Source organism: Myodes glareolus, chromosome 9 (genome assembly GCF_982192425.1).
Source record: "Myodes glareolus chromosome 9, mMyoGla1.1, whole genome shotgun sequence".
Taxonomy (NCBI): Eukaryota; Metazoa; Chordata; class Mammalia; order Rodentia; family Cricetidae; genus Myodes; species Myodes glareolus.
Window position 1 is genome coordinate 104,410,434 of NC_142034.1, and position 25,329 is coordinate 104,435,762.

General features: G+C 47.6%; 1 protein-coding gene across 1 annotated transcript in view; it reads left to right on the plus strand.

The window, feature by feature from the left end:
* Snx29 (sorting nexin 29) overlaps nucleotides 1-25,329 on the plus strand; it is a 417,720-nt gene that overhangs the window by 375,390 nt on the left and 17,001 nt on the right. Inside the window, exon 20 of the mRNA XM_087910838.1 lies at nucleotides 21,662-21,801. Within this exon, the coding sequence (XP_087766964.1) occupies nucleotides 21,662-21,801 (140 nt within the window). The remainder of the gene's footprint in view (nucleotides 1-21,661; nucleotides 21,802-25,329) is intronic.

The window sequence follows — 25,329 nt, forward strand, 5'->3', positions numbered from 1 at the left end:
ACACTGTTCATTCATCCCTTTATGCGTGTACCATGCTAGAGAGCCCGAGAGTTAAGGATGGGAGTGGGAGAGAGAAATGGGAATGGAGACAGTGGGGTGAAGGGAGAGGAGAAAAGGGAAGGAAGTTGGGGATGCGTCCTTTGCTCTTCCTAGATGTGTAGCTTTGGGCAAGTTACTTGACCTCTCTGTGCCTGTCCCCTCCAATACCAGAAACAGCCATAACACTCTAGTGTTGCTTTTTGTGATGCTCAAAGGTGGTGACATTTATGAAGTACCTAGGGGAACATTTGGTGGCACTGTGTCCAGTTCCAGCTCTTAAAAACTAAAGAGTGCCTCAGCACGCCAAGCTCTGGTATTTCATACCAAGCTTGCCATACACAACCATGGCTTTCTATTACTTTTGTCATTGTGTACATTCTGTGAAGCCCTATGTGAAATGCATATAGGCCTGGGAACTGGAGCTCAGGTCAGTGAGCATCCTAAGGCCCAGCAGCACATAAGTGACAGAGGCAGGAATGGGGTGACCCTGTTCCCAAATCTCTGCACCAACCCCTGTCTTCACCCTATATCAGCCTCTGGAGCTATGACCCTCAGGTGTCTGTGTGGAGCTGCAGTGCCCAGGGATGCCCCCTTGTCATACAGTCTCAGAGTTGATTGACAAAGCCCCTGCTTGGAGTTGAGAGATGTGGTGGTGAGACCCCCAACATCTAAGACGGCTAGTTTTCCAAAGAGAAATTGGGGGATAAACGGGGCTGTGTCCATACAAAGCCAGATTCAGAACCTCTGCTCTTTTGCCCTGTGCCCCTGCATACAGGCCTGGTGCTTCATGTACTGAGCAAGAGTAGAGAGGAGCACCGGCTCTCTCGAGTCAGTAAACGGCACGGAAAGGACTTTCCAATACAGAGTCATTTTGCCCAGAGATCCGTCTCAGGACAGCTGACACACTGACATGAGCTCAGCCTTGGGGAGACTTCAGCATCAAATCCGCTAAAGTCTTTGCTATCGTTTAGAAAGAACTGGAGGTGTGGGTGCCACTGCATCCCATGTCTGCTGCCTGTGGCACGGGGAGAGGTTGAACTCAGGGTCGAATATGTCTGTCACATATTCTGTCCTATGACACCTCTAGAAAGCCTTCTCTGATCTTATGGGTTTCTTTCACATACTCGATACCAGCTGCCTGATGATCTCTCTGTCCGGTGATACCATGAACAGCAGAAGCTGGCTTTGGTAGGCAAAGAGAGCACAGAGCATGAACCTGTGACAAGTCCCAAGCTCAGACAGCAGAGATTGTTGTTTGGGAGCCATTTTGTTCATTAATTTCCTTTCTCCAGTTTCCTCTTTCATTTGATTGAGAGGCACAGGTATAGATGCACAGACTGTATTTATTGAAAGAGATGATTGATTCCCATGTGGTACCATCTGACCTGACCACTCTCTCCTGGACACTGGAAAGCTAATGTTAGTAGGATGTTCAACATCTTCAGCAAGTATGATGCTCACACCTGTAGTCCCAGCAGTCTGGAGGCTGAGTCTGGAGGAGCCTGGCTGGAAGTCGGTCTTAGCTACATAGCAAGTTCCAGGCCAGCCTGGGTTATATAGAGGCCAAACCAGTTATGCCTGATGACAAGAAGGAGCTATGTGATACTTGGGGATAGCCTTCCCAAGTAGTCAGCTACAACTAGCTGTCTCCCTGCTTCACCCCGGTCCGGCTGGGCTGGAGAGCCTTGTTTTTATGCCAAGCCCACTGCTTTTCTAATTGACGTGGATTACACGCCACTTGACTCTGCCTAGCATCTGATCTTGTCTACAAAGTTTCTGGGGCTGTTAGATTGCTTGTATATCATTATTTAATCTCCCCTCCAGCTCGAAAGGCCTTCAGAATATGCTTAACCTGTGTTCCATCCGCTGGTTTTGTGTGTGTGTTTGGACAGCTGATTAAAATGGCACCAGAGGAGAGTCCTTCTCGACTCTTATTCTCTTCTTGAGTAATTGAGAATAATTGCCACCTTCCCCTCCAGTGTTCCCACTCATATGAAGGGCTGGGTATCACAGTCTTTCGCATGCTGGGAAAAAAGTATGTGTATTTCCAGTGTTTCTGATCCCTGGCATTTTAGTTATTTTCACTGGCCCCAGTTTTCCGGGCTGCTCACTAGCTGAATTTCTCTGTAGTCAAGAACTTCTTCAGAAACCATGAGATCTGGGGGCAGAGTGTGGGCCTCGTTCAGGTCCTTCCCACTGGGGAGCACTAACTGTGTGTCCTTGGTCAAGTCACACAACTTCTGTGCCAAACAGCCCATGGTAGTATCTGACAGCTCAGGTTCTTGTGGGCATGTGGTCGGTGCAGGCTTCATACTGCACTGGCATAATGCAAATCCCTGGTGCTAGTTTTCAAACTGATCCAGAGGGAAGCCACACAAATTTGGCTTCTGTTGTGATTTGACTATGACATGTCCCTCCCCCCCCACAAATAGCCAGGGCTCATGTGTGTGAGCATCTGGTCCCCCAGATGGTACTGCTATTCTGGAAGGTTGTGGAACCTTTAGGAAGAGATGGGTCCCTGTTGATACTTGAGAGTCTGACCCTGCTTGCAGTGTGACAGCCCATCCTGCTGCCATGCCTTCCTCACTCTTTCCTTTAGGGCGCCAGGGTTGCTGCTGTAGGTGATCTACCCCAGGAAGAGGAAAGTCACCTTGTTGAGGAATGGCTGTTCTGTTCCTGTGTAGTATAGTCTGGCCTGGAGCTCACTCTGTAGATTAGGCTGGCCTGGAGCTCACTCTGTAGATTAGGCTGGCCTGGAGCTCATTCTGTAGATTAGGCTGGCCTGGAGCTCACTCTGCAGCCTGGGATGGCCTGGAATGACCCTTGAGCTCCCAGGTCCTAAGTGTGAGGTCACTCCAAGCTCTGTTGTTTTATTTTAAACTGGGGGTGCAGCTTCCAGTGTGAAGGTACTGTTTGGAGTATTTCCTCACAGTACACACATCCCAACACCCCTGCAAGCAACAGTAGGCCAAGACAGGCCCCAGCACCAGGAACATCTTGCTGTCACTCTCTTCACAAGGCATAGTCCTGGTCCTGATTTCTAATGACAGAAGTTATCTGAGGCCTGAGACCCTCACATGTGAAGTTCTCTGATACCACAGCCATCAGGCTTCTCTGTGCTGCTGCATGGGGTCCCTACTGGTCCCACTTCACTGCTGTATAGTACTCCACGCAGTGAAGACACCACAGTTTAGTATCTTTTCTGTCTCTAGAAGCTCTGATGACATTGGCTAATTAAAAATCATGTTGTTTTTAATCTTCTACCTGTCTTTTCTACTTTCTGGGATCTGAACTTGGAGATGGAATTGCTAGTCAAATAGTGTGTAGATCTCCTTTTTTTAATTTTTATTTTTTAAAAGAGGATCCCCTCTGTAGCCCAGGCTGGCTTGAGACTTGTGATTCTTCTGGCCCAAGCTGCTCAGCAGTGGGATTGCAGGCAGGAGCCGCCACACCAGTTAGTGCAAGTTCTTGGAAGAAAAGGAAGGAACTCATAGGGTAAGAAACCTGCCCATCTTCCCACCGCCTACATCAACATTTTGCACCAACAGCCATGCACATTTTGTCCTATTGCCTTCTATGCTCCTAAAAGAAATACTGCAAAATTTTCCGATAGTCCCCAGAGTACACAGGATAAGCACATATCGCCATCCAGATGGAATGAATGTTAATGTTTAGAAATTAAACATCATAAATACAGCTGAGTTCTCACTGCAGCCCCCGTCCCAGAGGGGAGCAGTATGGAGCTGTTGGTCCATTCCTTTGTGCTTTTGTGGTGGGATTATAAAAGTGTTTTTTTATGACTCTGCATAAATAATGTCATTTCTTTATCCTTTCCCAACTTGTATTCCTCAGTGTATTACAGTGTATTACAGGATTTTGATTTAGTCATTTAAACAACGCCCCCCTTTTGAGATGTGCCTCACTGTGTTGTAGCCCACGCTGCCCTTGAACCCACTTCCCTGCCTTGGCCTCCTGATTTCTAGGACTATAGGTCTGCATCACCATGCCTGCTTGGTTACTGCAGCAGGAGCATTCTGTGCTGTCCACCACCTCATATCTACTTGAGACTCAGTTTCCCTAGGTAGGCCAAGGCGTGAGACTGCTGGCTGATGAGACATTCGTGTCTTCATTCCCTTGTTGGACTCTTGCCAAGTTGATCCCCACGGTGGCTTCGCTTGCTCACTTCCAGTGGGTAGAGGTGGATCCTGCCCTCTCAGCAGTGCCTGTTTCATTTCTTTTGCCAGCACTGGGTCTAGGATAGTATCTTAGTCCAGTTTTGAATCCATCCTCCCCAGATATCTGATGACTGGGTGACATAAGCAGTTCAAACGTCCTTTTCTTTGTTTTACCTTGTAAGCCTGTTAGCCCATGGTCATTTTTCTGCTGACAAGGCTTTTCTCCTGGAGCTGGGACTTGTGTCTCCACGGTGTTTTAGTAAGATCTGTCTTGTCTCCTCATGCAGGTGGCAGCTTAGACTCTCTGTGTTCACCCCCACTTCCTGCATGCCCCTTAATGTTGGCATGCCTGCTTCTCTGCCTGCCAGTCAGTCAGCCTACTTGAGGAGCCCCACCTCTTGGAGGGAGCAGTGACTCTGCAGGATTCCGTGCTCCCCTGGAGGCTTGCGTGTGTCTCATACAAGTAGAAGCTAGACTTGTGTTCTTTGTGTATGCATGTCTGTGTGCAAGCCCATGGACACAAGATCAACTTGGACATCACTGCTCGGGTATTGCCCACCTTGGTCTTTTGAGAAGGTTCCCTCACTGACTGGTTCTCATCAATCGGGTGGACTAACTGGCCAGTGAGGTTAACAAGGCTCTGTTTGTTTGCACCCCTAGGGTTATGCATACATGCTGCCCTGTCCTAGGGTTGACTCAGGTCCTTGTACTCGTGAGGCATTGCTGTCCACAGCCACAACCATCTCCACAAATCCAAAACCATGGTCTTTAGTGAACATTATTTAAGGGAATACCTACCTGCATTAGTCAGATATCTCTAGAGGAGCAGAATGTATCAAATGAATAATGACTGCCTACCAGTGTCCAGCTCATGAGGCTAAATCTGAGCAGGGCTTTAGTACATGCTGGGATTCTGAAGAAGTTGGTTCTAATGCCAGTGAAGGAGTGGACATTGCCAGCAAGAGTGAGGGCAAGAAGACAGAGAGCAAAAACCTCCTTCTTCCATATAGCAGTGGTTCTCTGCCTGTGGGTTGTAACCATTGGAAAACACATATTTCCGAAGGTCTTAGTAACTGAGACACTACTCAGTAGCTAAACTATAGTTATTAAGTAGCAGTGAAAATAGATTTATGGCTGGGGGTTCCTAAGACCATTGGAAAAATGTGTTTTCTGATGGTCATGGCCCACAGGCTAAGCACTGCTGTCATATAGACCACTGCTGGGTGTGTCTGTCTGCCTCCAGATCCAGAGTAGAACTGGGGCTTCCCACTTCAAATGATTTAATTAAGGAAAAAAAATCACTCACAGGTGTGCTCAACCATTTGAGTTTTTGTTAATTCTGAATATCGTCAAGTTGGTAACCAAGACTAATAACCAGCACACCACCTTTCCAGTCCTCTCCTGGAATGGCTGTGGGTGCACTGCATCTTGAGTAGCAGGGGCTTTTTCTGGAGAGCTGTTTCTCTCGACTGGGTCACAGAAGCATTAATTCAGCCCCCAGAACATTCTCATCATTTAGTTTCCCGGGGCTTCTGCCTTCTGAGTGAAGGTGCAGTTCTTTTTTTATAATGAGTTTTGAAGCTTTTTTGAGCCAAGTGCCTGATCCTCATAAGCTCCTGAAAATGGAACTCTTTTGAGTCACAAAGGAGCCTTTGATCTCGCTAGTGCTCTTCCTGTGAGCCATGCAGCCTTCTTCCCAGTAGCAGGAGATGAGCAGAACCCTGTTCACATCAGCGGGCTGTCCTGGTCGTGAACTGTGCACAGGCGGTACTCACAAAGCATAGGCGGTGTCCATGTGCACACACTCACTTAGTCTCATCAGCCTCCTGGTTGCCACCCCTCATAGGATAACACCCGTCCCCACTTTACACTTGAGTCCTCAGTCCCCATCTTGCCTCAGGCATTTGCTCCATTCCTCCCACTTCTCTGTCAAAGTTCAGCTTGAGTCCTCCCTGCTTAGAGAAGTCACCCCTTGAGTTTAGCTTTCTTCACTCCTTCTTTTTCTCTTAGTAGCTTTAGTATGCTTTCACATTTAGTGGTTTGTTTCTGAACACGAGAGTACTTGTCTGCCAGGAGAGACACAGGAACTTCAGCAGGCAGAGGACAGAGTGACCACAGGTGGAGGACATGGTGACCACAGGTGGAGGACAGGGTGACCGCAGGTGGAGGACGGGGTGACCGCAGGTGGAGGACGGGGTGACCGCAGGTGGAGGATGGAGGTCAGGGTGACCGCAGGTGGAGGACAGGGTGACCACAAGTGGAGGATGAGGTGACTGCAGGTGGAGGACAGGGTGATTGCAGGTGGAGGATGGGGTGACTGCAGGTGGAGGATGGAGGTCAGGGTGACCGCAGGTGGAGGACAGGGTGACCGCAGGTGGAGGACGGGATGACCGCAGGTGAAGGACGGGGTGACTGAGGACGAGGTGACACAGATGGAGGAGGATGAGGTAGGTTATTGCAGGTGGAGGACGGGGTGACCACAGGTTGAGGATCGGGTGACTGCGGGTGGAGGATGAGGTTTCTGCTAGGTGAAAGATGGAGTTGGTATGCAGAAGACCTAGCAGGGCGTGCCAGAGTAGTTAGCAAGAGTCCTTGGAAGACTGAAAAGGACTTAGAATGCAGGGACAACCTGGTAAAGTTGGGTTCCTCGGGGGAAGTCAGGTCTACACTGGTGATGTTGGTCTCCACGTGAGGTCTAGAATGGTGCTGTGGACAGAATCCTGGCACAGATGTCAGCTGGTGACCCCAAGGCCACATTCTTCTGAGACCTGGTTTGTGTCTCACAGTAAGGGCAGTGACAAGGATGGTTATGGAAACTCATAGTGGCAACTGGGGGAACAGGACTCCTCAGTAACTAAGCAGGACGTCCTCCAGAACCCACGTCAGCATCCAGTGCCCTGGGTCCTTCCAGTCATGAGTATGTCTGACCTGCTGTTTTCACAGACTGTGCCCTGTTGTGACAGCTTTTGACTTTTGTCACCGTGGAGGTTCAGGGCAGGCTTCTTGGAAGGAACAATTTCTTTTTCCATCTAAGTTTTGTTTGTTTGTTATTTAGAGACAAAATCTCTCTGTGCAGCCCAAGGCAACTTAACCAGAATGTATTGGCTTGGGGAAGAGTCTGACTTCAGGAAGGGCTGGATTGAGAAGATCAGGGCAGTCTCTTTCTTGGGTACTCCCTGACTCCTGCTTGTTGTCCTGTGTTTTCTTACTCTGCCTGATTTTTTCTAAGTTGATTTTCTTGTCAAGTATGATTATTCTTGGGCAAACGTGACCTTTCTTTCTGGCTTGCTTTCTACCAGTGAAACATCTCAAGCAGAAAGCAGTTGCTTTCATGATAGATTCATGCTGGGATCCTGTGCCATGCCAGACCCAGTCATGGGTACGAAGATCAGCTAAGTCATGTTCATGAATAAATCCTGCCCAAACCATGGTCCTTTACCCTGTTGTCTGCCACATCTTCCTTGAGAAGCTACTGTGCCAGCCCAGCCTGTGTGCAGCAGGGAACTCACTGCATAAGTGCCATGCCTCCAAAGGCTGGGGAGGTGTATTTGCACATGGTGCTCACACAGGTGGTCTTTAGTTATTTTTGGATGATGTAAAGTGGCAAAGAGCAGTGTCTGAGCTATGTTGAAAGGGTGACCCAGGTGGCTGTGAGTACTGCCAAACACACACACACACACACACACACACACACACACACACACACACACACAACTACCTTAGCCAGTGCTCTATTACTGTGAAGAGACATCATAACCAAAGCAACTGTTATAAAAGAAAGCATTTAATTAGGGCTGGTTTACAGTTTCAGAAGTTTAGTCCATTTCCATCATGATGAGGAGCATGGTGGCATGCAACAGACATAATTCTGTAGAAGGAGCTAAGAGTTCCACATCTTAACCCACAGGCAGCAGGCAGAGAGTCTGCCCTGAGCCACACACTTCCTCCAGCAAGGCCAAGTGGTGCTCTGCCCTGATGACTAAGCATTCAGTATATGAGTCTGTGGGGGCCATTCTTATTGAGACACCACCACCACACACACACACCAATTTCTCACTGTTGTTAACCAGAGTGGCCTTAGCTTTCCTTGAAAGATAAGAGTAGACGTTGAGGTGGCAAGGCTATCTGATGCCATCAGTGAAGTGTCTCTTGGGCACTTGTGACCTTCAGCCACAGGCATCACAAGTGGCTCTGTATACTGGACAATAAACCCAGACCTCATTTGGGATGGGCAAGTTGTTCTTTAGGAAAGCTGTACCCACAAACATGCCCGGTAGCTACCTGTTTGATTCCCACCTTCACTTTTTCTCCTCACCCTCCCCTGCTTCTGCCAGCCTCCTGCAGTGGGGGAAGAGAGCCCAACTTAGAGCACTTGATGGGGATTCTCATGGAAGGCTTCCCCTGGGAGCAGCAGTGGAAAGGGATTCTTGGCTCTCTTACTAGGCCATTTTCTTTGGTGTCATAGCAACCCCCATCAACTTGACTTTGGGGTACTGATGACCTCAGACACTTTGATTCCAGAAGACAAGCCCAGCAGCTGCCCATTTCCAGTGGATGGTACTGATCTCCAGAGACCCTCTAGAGAGAAGAGACCCTACAGATGTAAGAGACCTTCTAGATATGGGTGTTGATGAAAGACCCTATAGATGTTCCCAAACTGGGCAGCAGGGGGCCATGGCCTTCCCACACTCTCTTGTGCCACCTCAAAATCCTGCTGAGGTCTGTGCACCATGACGGGCTGTGTCCTGTGTTACCCTCCCAGCCTGAACCAGGAAGGACTCCAGCCCTACTTTCCATGTGCTGTTCTCTGTGGTCATTCAATTGAATGACCTGAAATTTTTGAAGACAGTACTAATCTGTGGAGTTAGAGACAGGAGACTCTAAACAAGCCTATAATAAAGGTACATCTTCATGGTGCCTGATGCTCTGCAGTGACCAGGTAGGGCTGTAGCTGGTCTGAACTGGTCAGGAGTCAGGGTGAAGACTGCTAAACTGAGTGGCAGCAGGCCTGTTGTCATTGCATGGGATGCTTCAGTGGCTAGATGGGCTGAGCACAAGACCTATGCTGGCCACACTAGTTCCACACCAGTCCTTTCCTGCTGCTGAGATGGAAAGATGGCCATCCCTTGTGGAGACTCGGGATGCTATGTCAGCTCAGGACACCTGTGACCCAAGTAGGCAGATGCCCAACACATGTGCGCAAGCTTTTCCACCAAGGCTAGAGATGGACAAGGTCAGATTAGGCTGCACATAGTGTCTTCTCCCTTGGGACTGTGAGGGGTGGGACTCTAGGGTTAGGGTGTATAGTTCAAATCTTGACACCAGTATGTAAGTTAATCATCCTGCCGTGCCTCAATGTCTTCAAGCAGAAAGATAATGACACCTCATTCTTGAGGTCATTGGGAGGTCTTGTAAATATTGCTCCCACAGGAAGTATTCAGAAATCTCTGGCATTGGTGTCTGCCAGGTCAGGGTAGAATATGAAATGTCCCAGGTCTCCTGGTCTGAATGCCTGTTAATGCCACCCACTGCCCACTACTCTCATTGGCTCTCCCTAGTGGGCAGGGCACTATGCATGGCCCCATTTTACAGATGGGGAAATTGATGCTTAGAGGGGCCAGCCCAAGGCTCAACCTGGTTATTTAGCCCAGTTTTGTCATGGGGTCTGAAACAGAACTACACTTCTGTTTGTTAGTCATTTTTGTCATTATGGCTGTGATGGTTTGAAATAAAATGGCCCCCAAAGGGAGTGACACTATTAGGAGCTGTGATCTTGTTGGAAGAAGTGTGTCACTGTGGAGGTAGACATTGAGATCTCATATGTGCTCAAGATACTGCCCAATGTTGCAGACCACTTCCTGTTGCCTGAAAGATATAGGACTCTCAGCTCCTTCTCTAGCACCATATCTGCCTGCACATTGTCATGTTCCACCATGATAATAATGAACTGAACCTCTGTACTGTAAATGAGCCTTAATTAAATGTTTTTCATTATAAGAGTTGCCATGATCATGGAGTCTCTTCACAGCAGTAGAAAGCCTAAGACAGATGTTGGTACGGGACTGGGGTGTTGCTGTGATAGGCCTGACCATGCTTCTGTTTGGAGGAATCTGGACTTTGGGACTTTGGGTTAGGAAAGCAGTGGAATGCTTTAAGCACTGCATAATGGGCCATCCTAGTAGGAGCATGGAAGACAACAATGGTGCTGAATGTGATTTGATGAACTTGGGGACTGGCTCCAGAAGTTTTAGAGAAGAATTGTAGTTTGTTACCTAGAGATTGTGTTATTTTGGTTAGGAATGTAGCTAGCTGCCTTTTGCCCTTGTCCAAAGTGCCTGAGGCTAAAGTGAAGTTTGGATTAATTCCACTGGTAGAGTAGAAACAGTCTAGTGTAGATTTTGTTGTCTAATTACTAGTGTTAACTCTAATCAAGATACATGATGAAAGGAGTAAGATGAGTGAATAAAATACATTTTTTTTTCACAAAATGTAAATTTTGAAGAGAAAAGAGGCACCAGGAAGTGATTCTTTCAAATTACAACTAAATCCTGTGTTCAAGGAGATCGATGGATTAAGAAATGGAATAAAGGGAGTGGTGACCTCAGGACAAGATCCCACCCAGCTAAATTTCCAATTTGTGAAAAGGAATTAAAGAAAAACTTAGTACCAGGTGTAATAGTGCATGCCTTTAATCCCAGCATTCAGAAGGAGAGGCAGGAGGATCTCTGAGTTTGAGGCCAGCCTAGTCTACAGTGTGAGTTCAAGGACAGCCAAGCTTAAGCAATGAAGAAAATTATCAAAAACAGAAAGTTAGTGAAGATGTAATTGAAGTAGGCAGTCATATTTCAGCCCTAGAAAGCAGCGGAACTTGGCAACTTCAACCGTGTAGTTCTGGAGTTAAGTATAGCAGAAAGGGGATATGGAATTTGCCTCCATGTCTGAGGAAAGCCGCTGAGGCCAGGCATGTGTCAGGGGTGGCCCTGAATGGAGGCCTTGAGAGGCCATTACATGAAGCTGTGAAGTTGAAGCCTGGATTGCCTTGGAGAACCCATGGGATTCCTGCCAAGAATAACTGCTGACAGGGAGTGGAACTAGACCAAGGGAAAGAAGTAAGTTGCAGTCAACACAGCTGAAAGGAGCTGGAGATCTGGAGAGCCCTTTGATGTCAGACATGGAGATGCAGAGTTTGGAGTTTTCCCAGCATGTTTTCGGTCTTGCTTTGGTTCAGTGTTTCCTCACCATACTCTCTTCCCTACATTTTGGAGTGGTAATGTATATCCTTTGCCATTGTACATTGGAAGTATATAATCTGCTTTATTTTGATTTTATAGGGGATTACAGTTAAGGGATTGCATGAATCTCAAAAGAGAGTTTTTAACTTTGCACTTTTAAACATTGAGACTGTCTTAAACTATGGGGATGTTTGAAGCTGGATTGAATGCATTTTTGCATTATGATATAGCTACAAGCCTTTGGAGGTCAGGGAGCAGAAAGTGATGGTTTGAAAGAAAATGACCCCCAAAGGGAGTGGCAGTATTAGGTGTGGCCTTGTTGGAGGAAGTCTGTCACTGTGGAGGCAGGCTTTGAGGTCTCCTATATTCTCAAGATTGTACCCAGTGTTCCAGACCACTTCCTGTAGGACTATCAGTTCCTTCTCCAGCACCATGTCTGAATGTACACCACCTTGTCCCACCATGATGATAATGGACTAAACCTCTGAACTGTAAGTGAGCCACACCAATGAAAAGTTTTCCTTTATAAGAGTTGCTGTGGTCATGGTGTCTCTTCACAGCAATAGAGACCTTAACTAAGACAATAGCCAAATACCTGATGGAATCAATAACTGTAACGGGAAAAGTTTCTCTGGGTTTAATGGTTCTGTGTGTTTGGGCAGAACTTTGTGGCGGCAAGAGCATGTGAAGGAGGCTGCTGACCATTGTAGCGGACTGCAAACTAGAAGACAGGAAATGGGCAGGGGTAACATAGCTGCAAGGATTTGACCCCGGTCATCTACTTCCTCCAGCTGGATCCCGCCTCCTAAAATTTCTACATGATCCCCAAACAACACCCCAAGTTGGGAGCCAAATGTCTAGATTCATGAGCCTGTGGGGATCTCTCCATTTAAATCAAAGTAGTTACTCTCTGCATAAAGTCCTTCTCCCAAAGACTTGGATGATGAAACCTAACAGCAGGTGTGGCTTCTGGGACTCAGTCAGCACTGGAAATCACAGGATTTTGTCAGGTCGCAGCCCTGCCATGGTTGCTGTCTTGGAGCACCCTTAAGTTTGTAATGAGTTTGCGGTTGCTGCAGCCAATAGACCCTAGGACTTATGAGTCAGAGGCCCTTGTGAGTGTGCACCCTAACTCCAGGGAGTGTGCTCAATAGCAAGAGCGTTTCCTTTTGCTCCCACGTATCTCTGTACCATGACTTGAAATTTGTTCATCTGAAGAGGGGTGATAGACTTCACCAGGGCCGTGTAGGATCCTGCCAGAGTTCTTTCCAGACTTCGTGGTTGCTGTTCTTGCCTCTCTGGCAACCACTACCTGCCACTGCTGTGCGGAGCTGCCTCTATCTGCTTGTCTTCCCCCTTTTTTCCTCCTGTGAAGCAGGTGCTAGATAAATAGTGGGGTGGGAGGGGCCAGGTAGGAAATAACCTGAGCCTGGGGTAGGTTTCATGGTGGGCAGTGCAGGTAAGGGGGTATCCTGTGACCCGCACATTCTATTGCCTGCCTCAGAGAATCCAAACTGCAGTGAGGAGCTGAGCAGACTACCCCCAGATTGGTGAAGCATAAGCTCAGAATGTGGTGTAGCAGGTGGAAGCCAGGCTGTAGGCACGGCTGGCGCCAGAGCTCCTGCAAACCTTCATCTCTGATCTCTCCTCCTTTCTTTCTGCTAGCTTCATTCCCAGAAGGAAAAGTATCTTTGGAAAAGGAGTAAACTCTGCCATGGTCTGCCATGCTCATGTGCCATATCCTGGTGGGGTTTTTTTTTTGTTGTTGTTGTTCTTTTGTTGTGTGAGAGTGGAGGGGGTGCACACACATGGAAGCTAGGTGTCAACCTTCCTCAGGAGCATCCACACAGGATCTGTCATTGATCTGGAACTCTCCAAGTAGGCTAGGCTGACTTGGCCAGTGAGCCCCAGGAATCCCTCTGCAGCTCCAACCCAGGCCCTCATGCTTCCACAGCAAGCACTTGACTGACAGCCATCTCCCAGCCCACCTGTTAAGTGGCTATGGGCTATAGCTCACACGTACACCAGGGTTCTCAGAGTGTTTACACTGTGCAGTCATCACCATGGCCCTTTTTAGAAAATTTTCATCATCCCAGAAAGAAATGCGTCCTTTAGAGTCATGCCCCATCGCCCCCGACCCCCAGAAACCACTGCTACCCTTTCTCCAGTACAAGCCTATCACTCTGAAAATTTCTTATAAGTAAAGTTATGTGCTGTGGCATTCATGACTCACAGGACTGTTTTCAAGATTCATCTGTGTTGTAGCAGGCAGCAGCATTTTATTTTTATTGTCAAGTACTGTTCATTGTATGGATATACCACATTTTGTCTGGTCATACATCAGTTGATGGATATACAAGTTACTTCTCCCATTTCATTCCCTTAATTCCTTTTCATGTAGGAGTAGAATTGCTGGATCACATGGTGTCTTAGTCTATTCAGGCCACTGTATCAAAGTACCATAGACTGATGACTTATAGCCAAAAGAAACGCCTTTCTCTCACTTCCAGAGGTGAGAAGTTCAAGATCAGGTCATCAGTAGTGTCAGTCTCTGGTAAGGGTCTATTTCTTAGTTCATAATGGCTTCTAGCTGCAGCAGTGGGCCAACTAGCTTCCCCCGTTTCTTTGACAAGAATACTGATCCCATTGACCATTCAGAAGGGCTCCACCTGTACAACCGAGTCATCTTCCAAATGCTTCACCTAACACTGCCTCCATAGTCAGGCCTTTGTGTTTTCATTTAATTCAGGATCTTCCCATCTCCTGTCCATCTGCCTCCATGTTGTTGGGGGTGAGGTTTTAACTTGCTAATTTGGAAGGAGCCCAAGCATTTGGACTGTTGCATGTGTTAACAGAGTGTTTAGCATTTTGAAGAACAGTCTGTTTTCCAAGCTGGCTGCTTCATTTTCTAAGCCTGTCTGTAATATACGAGTGTATTTGTTGACATGTGTATGTATAATTTCTCCATACTCTCACCAGCACTTAATACTGCTGATTGCTCACACTCTAGAGAACCTGGAGTCCTGCCTCCTTGTGTCATTTTTGCCTCCGTAGACACTGACACTCAGCATCATCTCTTGTGCTTCTTGGCTGTTTGCATGTCTGTGAAGAAATGTCTGGTGACTCATTTGCCCTTTTACAGTGTTTGGCTGTGGTAGCGGTTTGCTTACCTCAAACACAAAGCCTGGTGCGTGCGTCATTTACAGAAATCCCCTCCTTCTCATCCTGTGTTACCTCTCACTCTCTTGATGAGGTCCTTTGTAGAAGACAGTTTTGCTATTGATGTCTTTAATGTCATGTATGAGGGAACTTGACCAAACAGGGTTAAAGAGACCTACTCCTGAAGCTTTTTGTTTTGTTTTGTTTTGTTTTTTAACAGTTTCTAAGTTTCAGCTCTGTCAGTTTTGCTGTTCATTTGCGGCAACCGCTGTCCATGGAATGGCAAAGAAATGCATGAGTCACTTGTGGTTCTTACGGCTGAGCGAGCGCCTTTGCTGTAGAACTGCTCTCCTCCCATTGAGTTGTCTTGAAACTTTATGGAAAGAAAAATCAACTGACCATAAATGTGAGGCTGTATTTCTAGGCTTTTTTTTTATGGATCTAAATATTTATTCTCTGCTGCTGTCTTGAACAGTGGGACTGTGTAGTAAGTTCTGGGATTGGGAAATATGAGTCTTCTCAATTATTTCTCAATATTAGTTTGACCACTCTGGGTCCCTTAAGTGTGTGCGCATATATATGAGTTTTAGGGTCACTTCTGGGATGGAGAAAGCAATTGGATTTTGAATAGGTATTATACAGAATCTGCAAATGAATATGAGATATGATTGTCATTAATTAATAAGGTAAAAGTCTTCTCACCACAAACACAGGATCCCCATTCAGTGAGGGCTATAATTTCTTCTAATGTTTCAGAGTTTAAGCCTCATGCTGTCTCTGTTCAGGGGCCCATAATTGGGGTGATCACCATGGACAAGATTACAGATGCTCCAGCAACTGGGCCTGATGTGTGCCCACCACATTCCAGGAGGGGGAGTGTCTGCCTCTGATAGCGTGGCTGTTCATAGGAAGTAAAAACTGTTTACGGGACTATATTGCTGTCAGCAGTGTCGTGGTGGGGAAGGAAAAGAATGGCAGGAAGCACGGCTACATGCAAGCAGACATGGTGCCGGAGAAGGAGCTGAGAGTTCTCTCCTGATCCACAGGCAGCAGGAATAGAGAGTCGCTGGGCCTAACCTGAGCTTCTGAAACCTCAAAGCCCTCCCCGGTGACGTACTTCCTCCAAGACCACGCCTCCTAATCCTTTCCAATAATGCCATTCCCTAAGCATTCCAATATACGAACCTATGGGGACATTCTTGTTCCAACCGCCAGTGCACATCTGCAGTGATGCCAAAGCTCCTCGGGACCAAAGAGCTACTGTGCTTGCTTTTATCACCTCTCCTCCTGTCTTGGAGAGATCTCCTGGCCTCTTTGGTTCAGCAGGAATAGAGGGGCATCTTGAGAGATTAAAAGAAAGCAGACTTAAGGCTATTCGCTCTGGTCCCCAGAAACCAAGGTTTTCTCATTATTCATGTTTTCCTGTGGCTCAATCGTTGTGCCCCTCCAAGGACCCAATCTGTGACAACTGCTGAAGGTCGGGGGTAGAAGAGATGTTTCACACTGGCCTGCAGACAGACAGGCTACCATACCATATCCAACTTGCCCTGAGCAGAGCAAATTTCCAGGACCTCTGTGATCCCCTTCCTCAACCACAGCCCAGCCAAGGTGAGAATGTTTGAACTGTGGTTTGTGGTTCACCCTGTATGAACCACAGGGCCAGCTGGTCTCTTATTTCTGTTCTTGGCAGAGCTGCAGGTCCACTCTGGTGTGTGCACATTGGTTCGCAAAGGCAGGGCAGCATGGTGGCTGTAGAAGTCAGGCAGATGGTATTTGGTATGACATGCCCTTTTTCTTGCTATCCCAGGCAGCATTTACCCAGGGACCGTCAGAACCCAACCAGGATGCTCCCAGCCTACTCATCAGTTTCCATGTGTGTGGTGTGAGAAGCCACATTGCAGGATATGGGGCAGCTGGCTAGTAGGTCTTCAGTACATCCCTTGACCTGTCTTTAGGTGTGTCAGGGGACCTGGTTCAAATTCCAGCTCCATGAAGACCATGGATGGTGTGATCTCTGTCTCAGGCACCTCTGTGTCCTCCCTGTAAGATGGGGGTGCTCAGCTGTGGAAAGAATTTTGTCAAATCCTTGCTGGGCCTGTGCTCAGCTTGCTGTCTTTAGCAGTGTTGATTTTCATTCTCCTCTAAGTAAATATCTTTGCACATATTTCAGGAGATTTGGAGTGAGTGTTGTAGCCTTCCATAGCTGGTCTCAACTCCTAACACCATGCTCTCTAGATGTGAACTATAGGTGTGGTAGATAGCATGGGAGCCTTGGGGCACCACCTAGGGTAATGGGCCTTCTCCCCAGGATCCACGAAGACCTGGCCTGAAATCCAGCCCCCTTCTCATGAAGTCTCAGTCCTGTCACCTTATGTTGGTCATAACCTGCCTGTGGTGCTGGTCTAATGCGAGGCCAGGAGGCAGAGATGGCTAAGTGAGCTAGTGCCGCGGTGGGGACCAGAATGGGCACAGGAGGACCATTCAGGGAGGCTCTCTCAAGACTCTGACATTCTCTAGCTAGTGACCTGTTTTGGATCCACCACTTGTGAAGCTGCTGCCTCTCAGCAGGGACTGGCCTGTCTGCTGCTCTCAGAAGGTGCATGCTGTGCTTGATAAGAGCATAAGGGAGCGAGAGGAGTACAGCGACTTCTCTCCTTGGGGAAGGCACTGCTGGAGGCTGGAGCTTTCCCTGTAGCCAAGACCCCTGTCAGAGCCACCTTGAAATGTGGGGGGGGGGGACCCCAAGCATGTATTCAGCTTCATCTTATAGCATCCATCCTCATTAAGGGCTGTGCCTAATGGGACTCTTCTGCAGGGACAGACACTCCCATCAAAACTGCAGTGTGCACCCTTGCTTACTCAGTCCATAACTCTGCCCACAGTTGACAATGGTGTCCAGACAAAGATGTCAAGTGGCCCCCAGAGGTGCCTGGCAGGTTATGTACTAGACTCACATCCAGACCCAACCCTTCTAATCTGCAAGTTGTCCAGACCCAACCCTTCTAATCTGGCTGCCACCCCAGGAGCCCAGTCAGAGCTCCCCAGTTTTTTGGACCTTTAAGAACTGACTGTGTGCCTGTGATACCACCCCAGGTACCCTGGATGACACACAGGCTCTGAAGGACCAGCTCACTGACATACTGGTCTTTTGTCCTTTGCCCTCCTGTCCAGAAGCCCTTAGAATCAAGGGCTTGTTTCTAGGTCAACCTGGCCTTCACCACCCAGCGTTTTTGGGATCTTTGTATTCTCTTGTGGCCTGTGGCCTCCTTGCAGCTCTCTCTGGTCACCAGTCACCTTCCTGCACGTATTTGTTATTTCAACCAGCATACTTTTTCAAGGCTCGTGTTCTCCTTGGACACTGTGTGAACATCTTGTGATGAAGGCTGAACTAGACCTATGTGAATATGCATTGGGGTGGAGGGAGAACACCAATGACGGCAGGCTAGTGAGTGGCCAGCAGGTGTGAAGACAAGAACACAGGGTTGCTGGGCTTGAAAGGGAAGCTAAGGATCTGATTTTGTTTGTTTAAAGAAATCACCCACTTTAGTCTTTTCAAACACTGCTCGGCCCATGTAAAACATGCCTGTGGGTCCAACCTTGTCCATGGACTGCTGCCAGTACTTGTGATAAAAATGGTGGGGACTGACTTCTTCATGAGGTCTGCACCCCTGTCCACACTGCCCCCTTCATCTTCTGGCTGACATATAGCCTTGGCATCTTACATTGCAAGAGCAGCCAGGCATGCTGGTGCACACTGGGATACAAATGTGAACCTGTGTCAAGACAAAGTCAGACAGCAAGGAAAGCTCCAGAAGCAGCTCTTGAAACGCGGACCTCAGCAGTACAGACGTGCTGTCCTCTTTGTTGACGGTAGTCATGGTGTTTGCTTAAATAGGAGCATATCCTAATTTTCTAGAATTATTTGTTAAATTAAGTATTTAAGAGTGAAGTATCAAGTGGCTATAATTGTTTATTACTTATTTTATTTTATTGTCCTGTTTTTGACATAGAGTCTCATGCAACACGGGCATTCCTCAAACTTGCTGCATAACCAAGGCTAGCCTTGAACTCCTGATCCTTCTGCTTCTACATCCCAGGTGCTGGGATAACAGGAGTGCACCCCCGCAGCCAGCTGCAGCTGTGTTAACATGGGCTTTCCTAGTGTGCCTGAGGCCCTGGCTTCAGTCCTATAGCGTCACAGCTCATCTAGTAAAAAGGCCAAAATGACGAAACAACTGTGGGAAATGGTTCAGTTTCATTAGATGAGGCGCTATTGGGAACTTGCCATTGTTCATAATAAAGTAAACCCACCACTGTTTACAGAGAGGATGACATGACCTTCCCACGTTGCTGGGAAGTCTCTCCTTTGCCTTTGTCCACATGGAGTATGGAGTTTCAGGCTGAGGACCAAAGCAAAAGCTGTTGGGAGCAGTTCAGGGCTCAAGGTCAAAAGCCAGGCAGCCTACCTTGGTGCTGGGGTACTGGGCATCCCTCTGTGCCAAGCAGCCTGCCTTCATACTGAGGTGCTGGGCATCCCTCTGTGCCAGGCAGCCTGCCTTGGTACTGGAATGATAGGCATCCCTCTGTGCCAGGCAGCCTGCCTTGGTACTGAGGTGATAGGCATCCCTCTGTGTATATTCCATGGCTTCTGCTTAAGCCAAGGAGGAAGTGGGATTTCTGCGAACTGAATACAGGTGACTGTCAGGGAGAGAAGGTCAGGAGGGTTTGCTTCTGTAGGTTGGAGGTTGTGTTGAGTTGAGGGTCTGAAATTGCACCTTAAAGACCCTTGTCTCTGCTAAGCTGCCATTTAGTTTAGGACCTGGGGCTGGTTCTTTCCATCGTTCTCGTCACCAGCGTTGGTTGTGTCCTAAGGATGCAGCTCATGGGGAGCATGGGACACAAGGAAGACTCGAGCTCTTGCTCCCTGGGGAGGTAGTGCATTCTGGAAAGTGTTTATCATGCAAGCTTGAGGTCTGAGTTCCATTAAAACACCAAGTAAAAGGAAAAATACCTTAGCCTTAAAACAACAACAGACAAACAAAAAACACCGGGCATGATGACGCATGCTTGTAATCCCATCACTGTGGAGGCAGAGAGAGAGAGACAGGAGGATCCCTGACGTGCACTGGCCAGCTAGCCAGCCTACTCAGAGAGCTCTAGGTAAGAAATTCTGTCTCAAAAATAAGGTGGACAGTACCTCTGGAGGGATGACACCCAAGGTTTCTCCCCCCACCCCCAACAATGGTTGCTGCTCAGTTTGATTTTCTGTAATCAAAACAGAGCGGGTTCCTCAGTACTGGCTCTCAATATGAATGGTACTAGGAAAGAATCGGGGGTTCCTCCAGGTGAGACGCTATCTGCCAAGTCACGACTGCCTGCAGGACCTGGGTGAAAGGAGACATTTATTGTTCAGGTGAAAAGGGCAGGCCAGACTGCTGGCAGGAGTTGTCCTCTGGCTTCCACATGGGACACTTGCCATCTCTGACCTGTGGCTGTACTGCCCATTATCCCTGTCCAAGTCCAGAGCCCTCCACAGCACCCCCTGCCCCCAGGGTTGACAGCATCTTTCCCATCTTCTTGCTATAGAGTCTTTCAAGGTTTCTCGTGCAAATTAAAACCTAGGCCCGAGTAAGCCCATTCCCATCAACCCCGTCAGGAATGAACATCTAATCATTTGATGTGTTAAGTGTGGAGACCAAGGAGCAGAATCCAGCATCCAGACCCACTGAACATAGTCCAAGTGACTCTGGCTTGGACTGGAAGATCCTTTGCTGCCTTGATCCCACCAGGCTGAGGAGGCAGTGCTGGTTGTGATCACCCAACCCACGGGACTGGAGTTGCGCTGGGGCAACTTGTGGCATGGCTTTGGACAAGAAAACCTTGCTGCCTTCATAGGGCCAGGGAAGTCCTGCTAGCAGAGTCTCCCTGGTTCTTCCTCCCACACAGTTCCTGAAGAAGACTTGCCAGAGAACACACAAGGCTCCATAAAACTCTAGTTTCAGAAAACCTGCAGTACTATCTACGCATGTCCACTCCTGCAGGGCCTGCTCTTCTATGTGGGTGGACTTTTGAAAATGTCACTCTTCTGGTACCAGGCATCTGTGTCCACTCGTGCTCACTCACCCCAGCCTTAGTACCGTCTAATACACGGTCTCATTGGACAGAGTGCGTCTAAGCCCCTGGTGAGATGGCCCTTCCTGTGGTCCAATGGCGAGGGTGTGCTCTGCTCTAGGCAGCAGCTTCCTCTGTTGCTGTGTGATCCAGCAGACTGTGAGACTGAGAGTCCCTGCTCCCCCACAGCCTTCTCCTCTCTGCACTGAGCCCAGAAAGAGGGAGCCTTCACTGGCACCCATACTGCCCACATTCTTTGTCATGATCCAGAGCCCACCTGGGCAGAGGCATGCAGGTGCAGGGCACTGTCTGGGCAGTGGTCCTGCCTGTCAAGACCAGACAGACACAGGATGGAGTAAGGCTGGGTGAGAGTGTGTACCATCTGACTCAGATACTGTGTCTGCCTTCTGGGCAGCTTCACACACAGCTTCAGCTTCATACACAGCTTCAACCACATTTAGAAGGGATGGTAAATTTTTTTTGTTCATAGAACCTTTTGTAATCAGTGACAGATTCATATTTTGAAAAACTGTTAACACAAATTAAGCATGTCCTCCAAAGGATAGCAGTGTGATTAATAACTGTGTATACCATGTGGCTACCAGATTCACTTATGTCACCTCCAGTGGCCTGTGAACTCCAGTTCGTTCATTCACCCACTCATTTGTGGGAGCACACTGTACGCAGGTATTGGACCTGCCTTTCCTATGCTTGATAAAAATACCATCCCAGACATCTTTTCCATAGCACATGTAAAGTCTTGGAGACCAGTTGTGCACAGCAGTGATTGAAACCGATGCCATGCACACACTAGGCAAGTGCTCCACCACGGAGCTGTACTCCAGATCCTCTGACAGTTGTTGCCTGATGGGTGCATGTCGAACAAGATCCGCTCTGAGTTGATGGCACAAGCATACTGAGTGCACATTCTACCTGCCTTCCTAGGACGCCAAGTTCGTGGAGGAGCGACGAAAGCAGCTCCAGAGTTACCTACGCAGCGTCATGAACAAGGTCATCCAGATGGTGCCTGAGTTTGCTGCCAACCCCAAGAAAGAGACCCTGGTGCAGCTGGTGCCCTTCTTTGTGTGAGTACCTGTCGTGGGGGAATGCTCCTGGACACCACAGCAAGCTCTGCTTTCTTTGCTTCTTTGGAAGTTAGGAGCCAGTTGCTCTGTGCAGTGTCTGAGGCAGGTGGTACCTAGAAGCTGTCAGTGGTGCTGAAATGCAAATTCCACCCTGTACTTTGGGAGACCTATGTGAGTGAGCATCCTTGATGGTCCTCTGTCCAGGACTGTGCTTAAAATTTTTATTATCTTTTTAAAGTGTGTGTGTGTGTGTGTGTGTGTGTGTGTGTGTGTGTGTGTGTCAGAGAACAACTTGCAGTTGCCTTTTCTCCTTCCACCATGTGGGTCCCAGCGGTCCAACTCAGGTCATCAGGTGTGGCAGTAAGTGCCTTTAGCCAGTAAACTGCTCCCAGAATCAGCATTGGTTGATCTTGGTCAGAGGAAAGATGCATTTTTCCCAGTTCTGAGGTGTTCCCAAACAAACATTCAGTGTGAGTATTTCTTATGCTTGGGTCATAGCTTCAAGGAAGAACTCTTGACTGACTCTTACCACCACAGACTTTGGTTATTTCCACATTAACTGTAAATCATCTTAAAATGAAGTCCATATCTATATAGTATATATATATATATATATATATATATATATATATATATATATATATATATAGAGAGAGAGAGAGAGAGAGAGGTTTGTGTGTCATGTCCTTAGAAACAGAAGACAATTCAGAGTTGTTTGTTATTGTAACAGATGTCGTCTCTGCTCCCAGAGGTGATGATGGCAGGTTCCTTTGCACCTGTCCTTCACCACATTGGTGCCTCTGCTTGCTGACTATGCACCCACTTCTCTGGTGCCATTGTTAGGTCAAGCATATTTGCCAGTGCTTGAGATGGTACCTTACCAGTGACCAGTCACTCTGCTCCAAGTGTCATTCTTGCCTGAGGTGTTTATGTCCTTGCAGTTAGAGTGATCATGGTCACAAAGCCCTATAGTTTTCAGTGTCTCCAGGTACTGTTGAAGGTGATGATAGTGTTTCTAATATACTCTCTTCATGGAAGTCCCAGGTGTGAGAAGCCATAGGAAAAAGCCTGTGGGTCCCCGCAGGTATGTTTCAGAATCTCATTTGCAAAGCCTTTGTCTGAGTCTGGATAATTTGCTGGGACAAAATTAGAATTTCTTTCCACTGGGGCTCTTTAAAACAGTATGCAGCAAGGCATCTGGGGCGTTCATTCCCACAGTGATGCTACAGCCAGGCTGATTTCCACTGTTTGTGGGATGCACCAGAATTTCCAGGCTGAACTTCTGACCAGATAGAGCTACTTTCTGCCCTGCAGAGGCCCTTCTGTTGTAGCTGAGAAGACTGCTTGTGGGTTCTGGCTGTCTCAAGGTTTGTGAAAAGACATGCATCTACTGCACTGTGTGTTGAAAGATGCCTTCCCATATTTAAAAGACACAAGTTGGGACACCACATTTTACCGTTATCCAGTTAGTAGGACACCAGTGCCTGGGTGTTCATACTTGGGGAAGGCCACAGTACATCATGAAAAACACTAACTCATCTCTCACAGACATCTCCAGCCCAGGTGTGTTGGGAATTAACCTTTCCCTATGAGTCCCAGCAATTTGGGGTTTATCTTCTGTTGTAGAGAGAGTTATCATACAAGCCCCAAGAGGACTGAAGGCAAGAAATATGAGGGTCCCAGCTGGCTCCAGAAGGCCAGCACCAGTGTTTATTCCCACATGTTAGGCTGTGACAACTGTACTGTGTGTGCAACATTTCCGGAATGCAGGTTCAGCAGTTTGTGTTAATCGGTGCTGTGAGAGATACTTTCTGTCCCTGATTAGCCACAGAACACAGGGTCCAGTTTTGTGAGCTTAAAGAGCAAAGGGAATTTCATCAGGAGACCGGGGAGTGGAGTTTTACCAAACACTGGGCTAGACTCTGGGCAGCACTCAATAGCCGTGTCCCTTTGGCCTTCTTTGACATTACAAATTAAGCTACATCTCCTGTCTTTTGTGGACAAGATGAGATTGCAGGGTGAAAGTTGCAGGTGGTTCTCATTTGGGGGTTCAGAGAGGTGATCTGCAGCCAGATCTTGGCCATACTAGCAAAGGTCCTCATGACCTTTGAGGACCATGAGACCAGCATCCCGGATGAAGTTCCTAGCGAGAGAGTTCCAGTTAGAGATACACAAAGAGACACATATACATACATACATACATACACACACACACACACTCACTCTCTCTTTTACACACACAGAGATATACACAGACAAGTATACACACACATCCACACAGACAAGTATATACACATGTTTATACAGATACACAGTCAGTGTACACATACACACACAGTCTCACACACAGAGGTTCACAGTCAAGTATAAACACACAGACACACAGGCAAGTATACACACATATACATATACACTCACACAGACACACAGGCAAGTATACACAAACATATATACATACATATATACAGATGTATACATATATACAGATATATATGTACATAGATACAAATAAATATACACATATATACACACAGATAAATGCATAGACAGGTGTGCACACATATATACATACACTCACACAGATACATAGATGAGCCTACACACATACACAAACACACAAATGTGTGTACACAGACACACACCTATATGAACACACATGTGCACATATGCATGTATTTCTAATTAAAGAAATAAACTCTCAAAGCATTATTGTTAATAAATCTCTGCAGCTGTCCCTTGGGTCTTTCAGACACTTTGTTGTATTTTCACGTCGAGTGAGTGAATATTCAGGATGCATTTCTGAGACACTGTCACAGTCAGACGGACCAGCCTCATCCACACCCGTCTTTTCTCATCATCTTCTAGGCTCTCAGTTTCCTGATGGAATTGTATGAAGGTGCCGTTAAAATGCCAACCCCACAAGGTTTTGTACCAGTCAGATTAAAGCGATATGATTACATGTGTAGACTATTTTGTAATATGGAAACATGTGCAGCCAGAGAGGAGGCATAATTGATCTTAGGGCTGCTCCCATCACATGGGGAGCCTAGGCAGATGGTGCCCTCACCTAGGTTTGGGGATGCAGTTGGGAAACTTACAGCCTGTGAACACACCTGATCCCTCTGTTTCTGAAGTGATGTGGTTGCCACTGTAAAACGCCATCAGATTAGAACATTGAGATTCCAGGCTTCTCTTGAACATAAGATTGATTTTGCCCTGCCCCCCACCATACAACATTCGGCTTTGGCCATTGGTGACTCTGTACCCCTCAGATCCTGCTACCCCGGTAGATCCTAATGCTACCCTGTTCTCCCCACCACACACATGGCTCTCTGGCTGGTTTCAAACATGCTCATGGTGTCATGTGCTCACTGTATCACACGGTCACAGGACCTGCCTAGTTCTGCAGAGACCATGGCCGCTCTTCCCAGAGCCTGTCCACATAGGTGATGGACTTGAGATACATGTCACCATTTACTCATGTCGTGTGCCTGCCTGTCTGTTCTGTGAGCCAATCTCTGTGTTTAC